This window comes from Phacochoerus africanus, chromosome 8 (assembly GCF_016906955.1).
Source record: "Phacochoerus africanus isolate WHEZ1 chromosome 8, ROS_Pafr_v1, whole genome shotgun sequence".
Taxonomy (NCBI): Eukaryota; Metazoa; Chordata; class Mammalia; order Artiodactyla; family Suidae; genus Phacochoerus; species Phacochoerus africanus.
The window spans coordinates 161,104,394-161,119,203 of record NC_062551.1 but is presented as its reverse complement, the minus strand read 5'-3'; the positions used below and the strand labels follow the sequence as shown (position 1 = coordinate 161,119,203).

The 14,810-nt window shown below is 55.2% G+C and overlaps 1 protein-coding gene across 2 annotated transcripts; it reads right to left on the bottom strand.

The window, feature by feature from the left end:
* Positions 1–6,613: 6,613 nt before the first annotated feature.
* DMRTA2 (DMRT like family A2) lies at positions 6,614–12,057 on the bottom strand. 2 transcript variants are annotated; one of them, XM_047792606.1, is made up of 3 exons: positions 11,590–12,057; positions 9,416–9,979; positions 6,614–8,161 (listed from the first exon to the last, which is right to left on the bottom strand). In XM_047792606.1, the coding sequence occupies exons 2-3, from the start codon at positions 9,969–9,971 to the stop codon at positions 7,110–7,112; spliced, it is 1,608 nt and encodes a 535-aa protein (XP_047648562.1). In that variant the 5' UTR covers positions 9,972–9,979; positions 11,590–12,057; the 3' UTR covers positions 6,614–7,109. The 2 variants fall into 2 exon arrangements, with proteins under 2 accessions (XP_047648562.1, XP_047648563.1); XM_047792607.1 differs by having other exon boundaries at positions 11,594–12,057.
* Between the last annotated feature and the right edge of the window lie 2,753 nt (positions 12,058–14,810).

Here is a 14,810-nt window from a genome sequence, read left to right as displayed (position 1 = left end):
CTGTGGTGTAGGCCGGCAGCTACAGCTCCAATTCGCCCCCTAGCCTGGGAATCTCTGTATGCCGCAGCAGCTGCCCAAGAAATGGCAAGACAAAAAAAAAAAAAAAAGAAAAAAAAAGAAATGTTCCACCAAAAAGTCAAATATTTCAAAATAATAAAAACAAAATTTAAATTAAAAAATAGAAGTTCCCATTGTGGATCAGGGGTAATGAACCCCACTAGTATCCATGAGGACTCAGGTTTGATCCCTGGCCTCACTTGGTGGGTTAAGGATCCGGGTTGCTGTGAGCTCTGGTGTGGGTCACAGATGTGGCTCGGATCCCCTCATTGCTGTGGATGTGGCATAAGCCAGTTGGTGCAACTCCAATTCAATCCCTAGCCTGGGAACTTCCATATGCCATGAGTGCTGCCCTAAAAAGACTAAAGACAAAAAAATAAGTAAATAAATTTCTCTACAAACAATGCCTACTCTGGGGAGATGGCTCAATTCCCTCAATTCTGGTATGCAACCCTCTTCTGTAGTTCTGAACTGATACTGGAAGTTGGAAACAGATGAACGAAAAGGTCCAGGGGATGTGAGTGGGACTCTGACACTGTCTGCTATAGACAATCAAATCCTGTTCTAACAAATCAATTATATCAGTTAGGTGTTATATGTAAGTATGTGTAAATAAACAAATACATAGGTCTGTCCTCAATGGTGGCAATTGGGTAAGCTTACCATGTATTGGGTATTAGGTAATACAAAAGAATTGTTTTCCCTATTGACAGTGTATTAATGATACTGTGGTTCTATAAGAAAATGGCTCATGTTTTAGAGGTGCATACTGAAGTACTTCACAGTGGACTTTCTTTTTTTTTTTTTTTGCCATTTCTTGGGCCGCTCCCTTGGCATATGTTGTTTCCCAGGCGTCTAATGGGAGCTGTAGCCACCGGCCTACACCAGAGCCACAGCAACACGGGATCCAAGTCGTGTCTGCAACCAACACCACAGCTCACGGCAATGCTGGATCCTTAACCCACTGAGCAAGGCCAAGGATCGAACCCGCAACCTCATGGTTCTTAGTCGGATTCGTTAACCACTGCGCCACGATGGGAACTCCCCAATGGACTTTCACAATTCAGTGCTTTATGTTTAAACACGTCAAAGAAAAATTAAGGCCAAACAATATGGCAAAATGTCAATAATTATTAAAGCTATGTGATGAATACGTAAGGATTTATCATACTTTTTTTTCTTTACTTTCTTACATGCTCAAAGTCTCTCATAATAAAAGGTCTTCAAAATAAAAAGCGCATCAGAAAAGTCACAGAAATATTGAGTCTCTTAGTGCCAGAGTCAATGAACTCTCATTCCAATAAGACCCTACATCCCTATCATGGAACATCCTGAGATAAATCTGACTCACAGAGAGCTCAGAGTACTTCAGTGTCCCTTGGAAGAGAAAACGGAAAAAGCAAGTAGCATGTTTTATAAAGCTTATACCCTAAAATGCTAGAACAAAGACAAGGTAGGGCTGAAAGAGGCAAACATTCAGCTGTCCTGAAAGCCTCGTTTTCCAAAGGACCGGAAGCCTTGGTAACTGAGGACTGGCTTCAGGAAGGATGTCAACTACCTCTTTTTAAGTCAGTGTGACTTGTGTGTCAGTCATTTGCAAATAGTAGAGTCTTGTTACATTTCTTGACCTATATAAGACTAGGTCATGAAGGGCCAGTAGCTTTCACTTTGTTCACTGGAACATCTGCTCTTGGAACCTGAGTCAACATGTAAGAGGTCTGATGCCCTGAGGCCACCATGACGAAGGGCTGCATTGAATCAGTGGTCCAGCTGAGCCCAGGCTTCCAGCCATCCACACAAAGGCACCTGTCAGTCTCCAAGCCAACACATCCACAGCTGAGTACCACCAAGAGACCTCCATCTACAGTATATGGAGCAAAAGAATGACCCAGCCACTCTCTGTCCAAATTCCTGACCCACAAAATTATAAGATAATGAAATGGTTACTGGTTTTGGTCGCTAAACTTGGGGCCATTTGCTATGCAGCAGCAGTTTAAGAGAAGCAGGAAGCCAGAAGGTGTGACCTATGGTGGGCAGTGGTAGATGCAGTTTTTAAGCCTGAAACTTTAAGAAGCCACTTGACCATGTCTGCAAAATGAAAGAAGACCTTGAAAAGAAGCTGTGCAGGTGAGGAGTCCTGATGTTTAAATTCCAGTGGGTCACAATAGATCAAGGGACTGATTGCCCAGCATCCTGCCCCAGGACAATGACCTTATAGGGTGTAAAATTTCAAGAGAATGATTTTAAGAGGCTAGCCTACTTTGTATGAATGAAAATGGTGAGAGTCAGATCTCCAGTGTCTGGGGTCTCAACACCCTTCTCTGGTCCATGGCCTCCACTAAAACAGCCCTGTGTCCTGTGCGGAGTGGGGTGGGGGGGGGTGGCTGCTATTTGGGGTCCATACCTAGAGGCCCTATAAAGCCCTTCGAACTCTGTATTTTGAATATGCAAATTTTTTCTTCACCCTTCAATCTTGCCTCTGTTCCAGAGGCCACAACTCTGTGTTACCTTCAATGAGTCACCCAGCCCAGATACCTGAAAATCAGCCATATGCCCTCCTCCCAGCTTACTTCCCACACTGGATCAACAATGGAGGGTCTGGCTTCCAGCAGTTTCTTGAAGTCAACCTCTTCTCTCCTAGTCCTTACTCCCACTGGTCATTTTTCAGTGCTACCATCTCTCATGGCTCCTCCTCAGAGGGATTCTGCCTTTCCCCTAACAATCTATCCAATCCAAATGCAAATCTCTCCAGGAACAGATGTCAGTGGCTCCCAAAGGCATCCTCTGAAAGTCAGGTTCCTCATTCTGGAGTTAAGGAGGGACCCTCCGGAGGGACCCTGCACTTCCTCACCAATTTCCTACCATATATTGTTTGCAATGCTGCCCCTCACCAACCCCCTCAGAATCCAGCTGCAGCCTCATCCCTTCTGAGAAGCATTTCCAGAACCCACATTCTCCAATCAGATGACCCTTCTCTGTGGCCTCTTGCTCCGGGCAGGCTGTCTCCCATAATGTGTGACACTTGAGAGGATGTATAAGCTGAGCTTGCTCCAGTCACTCAATCTCTCTGAGCTGTTTACTCCTCTGCAAAGTGGGACAATATCCAAAGAATCAGAGAATTATAATAATGGAAGCCTAGTGAGTAGGCACCGAGCTAAGAGCTTTTTGCACAATATCTCACTTAATCCGCACAGCACTCAAAGTGACATACACTACTAGTGTCAGGCCCATTCAACTGCAAGGAAACTAAGGTGAAGCGCCTTGCCAAACTTGCCTTTCCCTGACCCCTGGAGCACTGATCATTGCATTTACTTGCCAGTTTAGTTGCCTCCCTCCAAAACCCCCAACACATAGTTTTTACTGGGCGGGAATGGCACCTGTCTTGCACTGGATTTGGCATCCAGTAAGTACTTAGCAAATATTTGCTGACTTAAGTAATCTGTGAATGAAAAAACCTAGCCAGCAAAAGAGCCTGGATCCCAGCTCTTGGCCCTTTCTCATCCACTGAGCAGGATTCTGTGCAGGGGAATGTGCTTAGTTCAGGACTTGGCACACAGTAGGCACTCAGTAGTGTGTGGCTGCTGCTGTGGTTGGAAGGAGATGTGGGAGAGGAGGAGATAAGTTTAAAACTACTAATCTTTCCATGAGTCTGTCTCCCCCAAGGCGATCCAGGCCTGTGTCCTCCGGGTGCCAAGGCCAGGGTCAGTTCCAGCAGGCTTAGGGGAGAGTTTGGGGATAAATATGGACAGCAGCTATCAGGAAAGGAACTCTTGTCACATCTCCCCGCCTCCACCCTCTCAGGAGGAAAGAGGCGCTGTTCCCACTGTCGTCCTCCGCATCAAGGGTGAGAACAATGCAAAGGCAAATGCAGGAATCCGGAACTCCTCCCCAACACCGATCCCAGAGCAGCACAAGCCCCAGCTCCCTCCCTCCTCCTGCCTAAACTCCCAGAACCTAACATGCCTACTCACCCACCTGGTGGCACTCCCACCACGACAACCTAGTAACCCAGCTTAAGTGTCCTGCCTGGGCTCTGGCTGATCCCGGTGTGCGATCCAGAACCTGGATGTGCTCAGTCTCTGAGCCTCAGTCTTCCTAACTGTGGGCAGTGGGACTTCACCGGGCCGTGACGGACTGCCCCGCCAGGGAGAAGAGGAGCTTGAGAACTCCACCCCCTCTAACTTGCACTGCTGGAGAACCATTCTGAGCGCTACAGAGGTTGCATGAAGCCAGGAGGTGAGGTCGCAGCCTCTCGGTGCTGGGAGCAAGCGCTTCTCCTCTCTGGGCCGCGTGTGTACGCATGTGTATGCAGGAGGGAGTTTTTCCCTGAACCGCCAGCCTCGTGAGAGGAGAAGGAAGTCACTCCCCATGAGGAGAGTGGAAAGGACAAGAGCTCTAAGGTCCCCGGATGGGGATGGTGGGACAAGTCCCGGAACCATTCTAGACCTCAGTGTCCTCGTCCGTAAACTGGAGATGACAAAAAACAACTCATCGACATCTCCTTGGTGTGCTGTGAGGATGAACTAAAATGATGACCTTGAAATCTATGAATCCTGAGGTGTTCCTGAGAGTGGGGAACGTGGGTCCACAGGCCGCCTCCTTGGATCTGGCTTGAGCACCAGCGGGAACTGAGAACTTAGAGGACGCAGTTTACCTCCTGAAACTAAAAGACCCAAGCCCACCTTAAATTCGCCTAGACTGGAGATGAGGGCAGAGGCTGAGGAGGCAGAGGCTGGAGCGAGAACTGAGCGAGGACACGAGGCCTCTGAAAACCTGGAGTGGGAGGAGGGCGCGGGAGGCTTGAGAGGGCGCAGGCTTGAAGCCCAAGTTCACACTTCTAGAACCTCGCGCGCGCTTTCTTCCGCCTCCCCCCTTACTTCCTAGGCAACTCTTTCCTCTTTTCTTTCTCCCCCTTCTCTCCTTTCCTTCCTGTCTTCATTGCCTGTCTCGCCCCGTCTCTCTCGTGCCCCCATCTTTCTTCTCTTGCTCCTTCTCCCCCCACTTCCAGCTCCTTGTCACCCTCGCACTTTATAACCAAACAGCCAAACCCCTTTCCAATTAAAGTGGAATTAGGCAACTCAATCAAATTAGTTCCCTAATAAAGCCCTTCTTTATTAAACCGTTTTCTTGTCCTGCTATTAAGTTTCACCGCCTGGCGGAACTCGAGCCGGCCCCAGAAGTTTACCTTGGGAAGTCGCCGGCCCAGCCTAGGGGAGGGGGCACCCGCTCGTTCGGAGAAGGGGAGTCCCCCTGCCGGGAGCAGGGGGGACCCGGGAGGTCGAAGGAGGGGGTCGGCCCCCGGAGCCGCTAATTTGCTCTGCTGGGCTCCAGGAGGGAAGGTAAAAAGGGTGCGGAGTGAGGTCGGGCTGGAAGGCGCGTCCTCACCGTCCCTCTCGGATTACACCGCCTAGGGTGAAGGCAGCACCCCACTACCAGCCCCCCGACACACACACCAAATAACCCCCATGCCGCTGGCCTCTGTGGGCAGACACTCGCAGCCTTCCCTCCCCACCTGCCGCCTCGGCTGCGGTTTGTTCCAAACCTGAGAAGGGAGGACGCACGGCGGACGCCCACATCTGCGCCTGGGGAAGCAGGGGAACCCGGTCGAAAGCCTCGCCGAACTGGGGGGAAGGCTCCGCCCGCGGTCGGGGGACCGAGAGCACACTGGCCAGGCGACCCCGCTGCAGCCCGCACGCCGGAACTGGGAGTGGGAGGGACGCCAAGTCCCACGTGCGCGCCGGGCGCCGCTCCTTCCGGGGTAGAGAGTGTGCCTCTCCCAGAGCTGCAGGAAGCGTCCTCCCCCCCCCCACCCCCCCGCCGCCCGGACCCTCACTCCCCGAGGGTCTTAGCCCCCGCCGAAGCTTCCTCGAGCTTCTCCTTGGCCACCTCGGCCCCAGCGAGAAATGCAGACCTTTTCAGCCCGGCCGCCCGAGACGCGGGGCGGGATTCGGCGTTGTTTTCTTAGAAAATAACATTTATTTCTAGCTCATGTCTATGCAAAGGAAAGCACAAAGTGAGCCATTCTCTGCAGCAGCGTTTCCAGCTGCCGGCCCTTTGGCCGGGATGTTTGGCGAGTCGCGGGTGGCGGGGATGGGCCCTCCGGCGGGCAATTCCGGCTCAGTCACATGTCACTCTGTTCCTGCTTCAGTGCGCACCTTGACCGCTCCTTAGGGAGAGACCCGCCGCAGGCAAGAGGGGCGGGTGGGCAGGATTCGTCCCGAGTTTACAATATATTTAATCTATAAAACCTGATAAGTACAATGAGGGCATAGTCTAATTTTTTTCCATTTTGTCCGGTTTTTTGCTTGTTTTTCAGTATTTTTCACGTTAATACCGAGGTCACCTACAGGTTACAATTAATAACTTAGAATTCCATTTTATAACATTATACACTGGCTTGTATATATATGTATAGCTTATATATAGATTTATACATATATAAAAACTCACACTGCACCAAGGAAACCCATGCTTATCGGCATAAGCAACAAAGAGAGCGACAAATACCGCAACGAGGAAAGTGCACCTTAGAACTTGTTTCCTTTTTTTTTTTTTACAATTGATAACAATATATATGTGTCCCAAAGACTCGACTCAGTGCCAAGAGATTTATACATCCTAAATTTATATTTGTTAGAGCGAATATTTAAAAATTTTTAAAGGAGGGGGAGACATAGAAGACAGACTCTCAGACTATCCTGCCATCCATTTGAGAGCGTGGGCAGGTGAGTTGAGCACAGTAACAGGAGAGGCAGGAGATAGCGGCTGCAGCCTCTGAATTTTCAAGAATTCCTTTTGAAGGGCTGGGGAGCCTTGATGAGGAGGGGTTGGGGGACAAGGATCGGGTCGCGCACCCCCTCCGAGAATATCTGCCTCTGAAGCTACCCCCCTTGGCTCAGATCTCCCCACCCACCGTCCAAAACAAAACCGCAAAACCACCTTGGAGCGAGAGGACCCCAGCCAGGGCGCAGATAGCGAAGAGGGGCTGGCGGCCCGCGGGGACAAGGCTGGGGTCCCCGTTTGGGGGCCGCCAGGCTGCCAGGCCCCTCGCCCTACTGCTTCTCAGGGGCGCCATTGACCATAGGCCCGTACAGGCCGCCACCGTAGGTTGGCTCCTTGTGCACAGCAGCGGCGGCGGCCGAGCGGTCGCGCATGAGGTCGCTGAAGGCGTAGTCCATCGGCGGGCGGAAGCCGAGCGTGGGCACCAGGCCGGCGGTGGAATACGGTGCCATGAAGGCCAGGCCGCGGCTGTGCGCCGCCGCTGCCGAGTAGGCCAGGCGCAGGGGGCTGAGGCCGAGGGGCGCGCCCAGCGGGTAGGCGCCTGCGTCGGCACCGAAGTGACTGGCGTTTGGCTGCAGCGGCGAGAAGGCCGAGCGGCTGCTCAGCGAGCCCAGCGCCCCGGGCGCCATGGCACCGGCCAGCAAAGGTCTGTGATGCGGAGGTGCGGCGGGGCCCGCCTGCAGCGGTGAGGGCAGCCCAGGCCCCCCGGCGGCAGCGGCGTCGACGCGGCCTGGCCACGAGTCGTCCGCTGCCGCTACTGCCCCCACCGCGGCTTTGTCAGGGGGCGCGGCGGGGCCGAGGCTGGCGGCCAGGCCCCCGCGGTGGTGGTTCAGCACCTGCTCTATGGCCTGCACCACGTCGCCGCCGCAGCCCTGCAACACCAGCTCCAGGACGCCCCGCCGGTGCCCCGGGAAGACACGGGTCAAGATGTCCAGCGGCGTCCGCTGTCGTGGACCCGGGCCTCCGCCCAGCCCTGGCGGGGGCATAGCCTCTGCCTCTTCTTTGTCGGCCTCCGAACCAGATTCTGAGCCCAGAGGGCTGGCGGATCCGGGGCTGTCCTCCTCGCCGCCACCTCCGGGGCCAGCGCTGCCCGGGCAGCTGCCGCCCGCCTCCTTGGAGGCCCGGGCCAGGGGTGACCCCGAAAAGGACTCGCCGTCGCCGTTTTCTGAGCCAGAGCCCGGCCGCACCTCTGGGGACGATGTCCCAGGACCCGAGTCCGCGCCGTCGGGTGATAAGGGCTTTCCCGGCGGCGGCTGCGGGCTGCCTGGGCGGCCTGCCTGAAGCAGCGTCTTGGGGAATAGGTCAAACTTCTGTAACTTGGCCTCTGGGAAGGGAGAAAAAGGGTAGGTAAGGAGCGGTTAGCAGGGAAAGGACCGCACCCCACAGCACCCCAGCCATTCAGAACCCAGCTTCCTTTCCCTCTGAGCCCACAACTCTCATTCACCCGGCTCCAGTGCCCCTCTTTCTTTTTGCTCCATCATTCTTCCCCGGAGCCCCTACAGCCCTGGCTCTCTTCCCCGCCCCCCCCCCCGCGGCTGCCAAAGGGCTCTTGTTCCGTACCCAGAAACCCAACCACCTGTGCCCTGTGAACTCAGTGTCCAGTGACCCTCTTCCTACATCTGTTGCCCAACACCTTCAGCCTTCCTAGTCCTGCCCTGCCCTGGAGAAGTGCCTAGCCCAGGGTTCAAACAGGAGCCAACACAACTTGCACCCATACCACACACTGTATAGAAGGCCTCACTCCATCCAGGTGATTCCAAGGGCCAACCCAGCCCTGGGTGGCCTCTCATCCTGGGCAGCGCAGCCTGTAAGGGAAGGCGCCTTGGGCATCTAAAAGATCGCCAACCTCTCTACAGGCAAAAGTAAAGCCTCTATTTCTAATCCATCCTTTCCCAAATTAAGACCTAAGAAGTTCTTCCCTCCCGAGTTGGGAGCTGAGCTCCCCACAACCCCAGGACCCCGGCCTTATTTCCACCCTCCCCAGAAAAGGTCTAGGTGGGGCCAGACAGGAAGTAGAGGGGGAAGAGGAGAGGGGATCGAGAAAAGCCGGAGAGCGCGAACGCTGAGAAAAGGGAGACAAGTGGGGAAAGAAGCTAGAAAAAGAGCAGAGAGTAGGCGAGCGGTTGAGCGCGGACCCTTAGGAACGCGAGAAAACGAATCTTGGGGTGGGGGTGCGAGTGGGGGGTTGGCTCGGAGAGGGTCGGATTTCTTTGGAGAGTTGGGAAGGAGCCGAGGAACCGCAGCGTGTGGAGAGAGAGGCGCAGAATGAAATAAAAGATGAAACACGTGGGCTTCGGCGCTGTGGAGAAGACCCAGCGAGGTCAGCGAGGAAGGTGGGACCTGCCGGTGTCTGGGTACAGGTGATAAGGGGAAAGCGTTTACATTTGGGCCTGCGGTGAAAGGAATAAAGTGCAAATGCTTCAGAAAGGAGAGGAAGGCGAGTTTGTGTGTTCATGTCCCAAATCAGGCTGGGACAGTTGGGGCGTTTGGAGAATGGGATTCCACTCATCCTGTACGGGGACAAGTCCTTGGGCCGCGCGCCTCTGGACCCCCTCCATCCCTGCTCCCCTCTCCTCACCTGAGCTCCCCGCGCCCGCCGCGCCGCCTCCGGTCCCTGCGGTCGCTCCGGCTCCCGGCCCGCCGCCGTCGGTGGCGCACACAGAGCCGAAGACCTCGTAGGCGGGTCGGGGCGGGATGATGCCGTTGGCGGCGGCCAGCGCCAGGCCCTCAGCCGTGCCATAGAGCAGCTGTAACTCGCGCGCCTCGTTCTCTTCCTGCGCCTGCTGCCTGCGCAGCGCCACCTGCGCCGCCATGACGCGCTGGCGCTCGGCGATGAGCGTGCACTTGGCGCACAGGCAGTCCTTCCAGCGGCAATAGCGCTTGTGGCCCTTGAGCGCAGACACCACGCCGTGGTTGCGGCAGCGCGCGCACTTGGGCGTCCGCGGGTACTTCTCCGCAGCCCGCAACAAGAGCGGCGGCGCCCGCAGCAAGCCGCCCGCCACGCTCACCGGTAGCGAAGCGGCGGCCGCCGCCGCCGCCGCCACCGACGCCACCGAAGCCACGGGCGGCCCGGTCGCTGTCGCCGCCGCCGTCGCCGCGCCGGGTACGCTGGGCAGCTCGGAGCGCAGTTCCATGGCAGAACCTGGCGTGGAAGACCGTGGGAAGAGGGGAGAAACTTGCGGTGAGGAGTACACGGCGCGCTAAGCTAAAGAAATCCAAGCTTAGACAGGGGCATTTCAGCGGCAGAGGAAGTTTGGCTAGCGGTTGCCAAATTGCTGGGAGGAGGTGCCGTTGGAGCCCCCTTGTAAGGCCCAGCTCTCGCACCCCACTCCCACCAGAGCTCTTCTTCTTACGACTGATTTATGCACTGGGTGTAAGATTTCGTTTGAATCAGGGGTTCCGCTGGAAAAAAAAATTAAAAGACAAAGAAAGTTTGAAAGTCACTGGTTCAGGTGAATGCAACGAGGGTTTGAAAAAATATATATATATTATCCAAAAGTTTAGCTTAACCGAGGTAGAGCAAAATGTTTGTTTGTTGGGACTCGGATTAGATGAAAAATTTTAACCCAACAACTAGATTGATGCCAAGAGCAAAACAGGACAAACCTCAGCGGAAACATTTGGCTTAGGAGAAAGGTGAAGAGGAGGGAGATGTTGAGACATAAAGTTCAGCTGGTTGGGCTGGGGGATTTTTTTTCTTTTCTTTTTTCTTTCTTTCTTTCTTTCTTTTTTCTTTTCTTTTTTTTTTTTTTTTTTTTTTTTTTGCTGGTGGGAGCAGGAGATTTGGAGACAAAAAATCAGGAAAAAGAAGAAGAAGCAGCTCTAGGAAGTGAAGTGAAACAAACAACTCAGGGCAAATTTAGGCCAAGGGGCCCAGAGACCCGAGGAAATGTGGGGGCTCCAGGATCCGAGGTACAGGCCTCCAGAGAGTAAGAGAGAAAATGATTGTGGAGCTGAGTTTAGAAGGCCTGGGAAGGAGGATTAAGGAGAAAATCCAGCAGAAGAAACTCTTTGGATAGGCAAACCCAGCCCAAAGATTAGCTTGAAGGGCGAGAAAAACAGCGAGAAACAGGTGTTATGTGGGTCTGGGACCCGGGGTCCACACGGGGGGGAGAGGCGTGTACAGGAAAAAAAGCCCGCAGGCATAGGCTGGGGGTGGGGATGGAGTAAACCTGTGGCACAGTTTTTAGCCTTGTAGTCTGGAGTAGTCAGGGGAGGAAAAAATTATCTTGCAAAAGTTAGGCTTTTTAGGAGGGAGATCCTTTTCGCTGACCAGCATTCCCGGCCTTCCCCTCCCCTCCCGGTTTAGGGATCGAGCCGTCAGACACGCCCTCCCCATCCTGGGGCCCCGTGGGACCCCGCTCGGGAGCAGATTCCCGAGTTCTGGCCCCGGAGTTGGGTTTCTGGGACTTGAACGGCCCAGCAGACAGCACCGAGGCATGAGACTTGCCTCTGGAATTGGGTCTGAGAGAACACAGGCGTCCTCTCTGCGACACGGCACAGAAGGCCCAAGCAGGCCCAACTCTGAGCTTCCGCCGAGGCCTCCTCTGGGTCCCCGGTTCCCCGCCAGAGCCCGGGACCGAATCCTGGGGTTTCCGCTCAAGAATCCAGGACCCCGTCCCTAAGCGCGGTGCCTCTTCCCTCAGGCCCCTCGAGCTGCGCAGTCCCCACGGCCGGAGTGGCCCGGGGGCCTCATCGACAGGGGCGGAAGGCCAGGCCGCCTCCCCTGCCCTCCCTGCGGCCCTCAACTACCTGCCGTGGGCTGGGGGATCCTCCTCCGCTGGCGCTGCACGCGCCTCCCAGCTCCGCTCGCGACGCTGGCGCTCTCGGCCTCTTCCCCTTGCCCCCTGGCCCCTTATCTGACCACGTCACCCTCCTTCAGTCACCATGTCCGAACTTCCGGACCCCCTCAGAACGCTGCGCTGTCCAACCCTTCCGTCGGAAATCGGAGCCAGGGGACCGTTTAGGGATCTGCTAGCTGGAACCCTCGACCCGGCCCTCGCCGCGCGGCGTCCCCTCTCGGAGCGCGCCGAAAGCTGCGCACAACCGGGCCCCAGTTGCCGGGCGCTGCCAGACTCTCAATGAGCGGCTCGCCTGCTCTATTGTTGCTCCTTAGGGCTCCATTAGACAGAATTGGACAACAATGTGGCGCCTGCCATTGGCCAGGGGAGGCAGACGGCGCTCTGATTGGCCGGGCCCGCGCCCGGGGAGCCCCGCATTCTACAGTGTCCGAAAGATTCGAAACTCCAAAAGCTCCTCAGAGTGCCTCGGGGAGGGGAGGGGAGGGGGCGCGCCAGGGAAGGAGTGGAAAAAAGTGGGCAAGGAGGAGCGTTGAAAATACCGTGACAAGTAGTTTCCGTGTGCCCGAGAGCGTGTGAATTGCTCTTAATTACCGTGTCCGATGCGCCTCTACGTAGACGTGTGTAACCCCTCGGTTTCTGGGGCGCGGGCTCCGCTGCGCCGCTCCCACTGGCCGGGGGCGCCTGGCAAGACCAACTTTCCCAAGTAGCGCCGGCGACCGGGGGCGGGATGGGGGCAGGTGACAATTACCGCGGTTGGGGTGGGGGTGGAACGGGGGCGCAAGGGTGGAGAAGGGAGGGTACTCGTGGCATAAATGCCAGGACGATTTTTCCTGCCTCCATCCGGCTGTTTCGGCATGCTCCCGAATCCGATGCGTGTGGGGTAGTTGAGGCAGTTTTTTCCCCCCTGCTGCCTTTAAAACGCAGGTCCTCCTCTATTTAAAAAGTCCTGATACGACAAGGCATCACGGAGGGTAAGTGTGGTTTGAGGAATTTCGTTTTTAAAAAGGATCTGGAAAGGAGAAATGAGATTGCGCTTCCTGTCGGCGCCCGCTGGAGCGGTGCGCTATCTCCTTTCCTCTCCCCGCCCCCCTAAATCCGTCCTTCTGCCCCATTTTGCCTTTTCCTTTCCCCACTTCTGCAGCATCTAGATATATTTTCCGTGGTGGTGGGATTCTTTTCCACGTTGTTTTAAGTTCAGAGTTTGATTTTCTTTTTTAAGCGAAAGTAAAAAACTGTCCTGTTTCCCCAGATCCTCATGGACGCAGGACGCGCACCAGTCTCAGTCCTTCTGGTCCGGAGACAAGGTCGCCGCGGGCCCCCAGGAAGAGTTTTAACTTTTGCATTACTCTCCCGTCCTGACGTCACGACCCTGAGGAACGGTTTAGTCCGCAGAAGAGGTAACAGGTTTCGGATTTTGTTTCCCTTTTCAATGGCAACATCTGGAATTAATGCCGTGGTCCTCCGGCGGGATCGCCTCGGGTTTCTTTAGCTATGATTCTCTTTGCTTTTTCCTTCTGTCTTTTCCTCGTTCTAATTTTCTCTCACTCTCCTTTTTTATTCTCCACCTTTCTCCCTCTCCTTCAGGGTAAAGAAAATTCGTTTAATTCATGAGAAAAATGAGTTTTCCCGTCGTTCTCCCTCCACTCCCGACCAAGCGTTTTCGCGTTGCTCTTTCGAACTTCCAGGGCCACCGGGCTCTAGCCCGCTCCGTCTGAGGCGCGGCTGTACTGGGCATGGCAGACTCGGCCGGAGGCCTGGGGATGTAGCCCCTTCCACCTGGCAGGTCTGCTGCTGCCAGCCCAGCCGGCTCTGCTGCTAGAGGCTGGGGATTGGGGTAGGAAGGCGCAAAGAATCGGGGCTCCACCGCGCACCGCGGAACCTCGTGCAGATTCCCCCAGGAAGCCAATCTGAGCACCTTGGCTGGGGGCGGGGGGCGGGGGTTGGGAGGCCTGGCTGGTAGGCGGAAGAGCCGCACAGGGTGCTTCCAGAAAGTTGACCCGGCCCGCGCGGGACGAGCTCGACCTTAACAGCCTGAGATGGTGGTAGAGACTTGGCTGATCGCTCCGATTAAATTTCACTCGCCGGAGCCTGAGAATGTTTGGGAGAAAGGGGTCAGCTCCTGTTGGGTCGCCCGCATGGAGTGCGGGTAAGGGAGTGAGTCTGGAATAATAGTCCCGCAGGAGCATAGGACCCAGACGCCACCTTCCAACACCTTGAGGTTATGAGGTCAAAGAAATCTATGCGTTAATTGCACCCTGGCAGGGGAGTGGGTGGGGAAGAGAGGACAGGCTCTGCTAGGGCCCAGGCACCTCCCCCCAGAGCTGCCTTGCCCTAAGTTTTCAGAGACACTTTTAAACCCCAAGCAAAATGAACAATAGAAATCTGCCTAGCTTCCGGGGTGGAGGTGGGGTGTTGCCCCAAACGCCCCTCCTCACACTTGAGGCCCGGCCACTGTGAGATTCCCCCACTGTGGTCCCAGTGATCCTGCGGCAACCTAGAGTCCAGCCTCCTGTTTTCCCACTGATGTACAAGGAACCTCATTTTCTTAGGCTGTGGAGAGGGCACATCCTAGAACCCAGCCCACCGAGGTTGCCTTGTGTTCACAGCCGAACAGGCCTGGGACCCCACACCTTTCTTTTTATGTACCCAAAGTCCTGACGTGAAGTCCCCCAGGCTCATGTGAATGAATGTGTCATGGACAGATGCGGGAGTAACTCTCGAGGTCACTGCACTCACAGCTCCACAGGCCACTCCCGGCTAGTCCTGATTTGGGCTTCTTTTCCGGAGGGAAGCAGACTAGAAGGGGTGGCCGAACTGAGCCGCCAGAGGTGGGGAAATCGTGCCTAGCTTGAGGGGCTATACCCCTAAAACACACCTAGAGGGTAGTTTCACACAGCTGGACACACAATCTGCACCTGTGACCTCATTCTACACAAGCCTTGGACACACCCTCGCACCTTCATGCAGTATCCGCCCACAATATGCATGTCTGATGCTGCCCTTCCACTCAAGAGGGCCCCTTCGGGAAGTTTGATGGACTTCATAGCATTCTCATAAGCATGTCCTCATTCTGAGACCTCCACTCCGCACGTGACCTCTCACCCAGATGTCCAGACTCCCACCTCGGGCGACTGAATGAACACCCAGACTGGAGCATATGTTCCTGTCCCG

Coding starts and splice junctions, on each gene's coding strand:
- DMRTA2 (XM_047792606.1), bottom strand. CDS start 9,971: ATGGAACTGCGCTCCGAGCTGCCCAGCGTACCCGGCGCGGCGACGGCG. Junction 8,162..9,415: donor GGCGGGCGCGGGGAGCTCAG/GTGAGGAGAGGG, acceptor CTCCCTTCCCAG/AGGCCAAGTTACAGAAGTTT.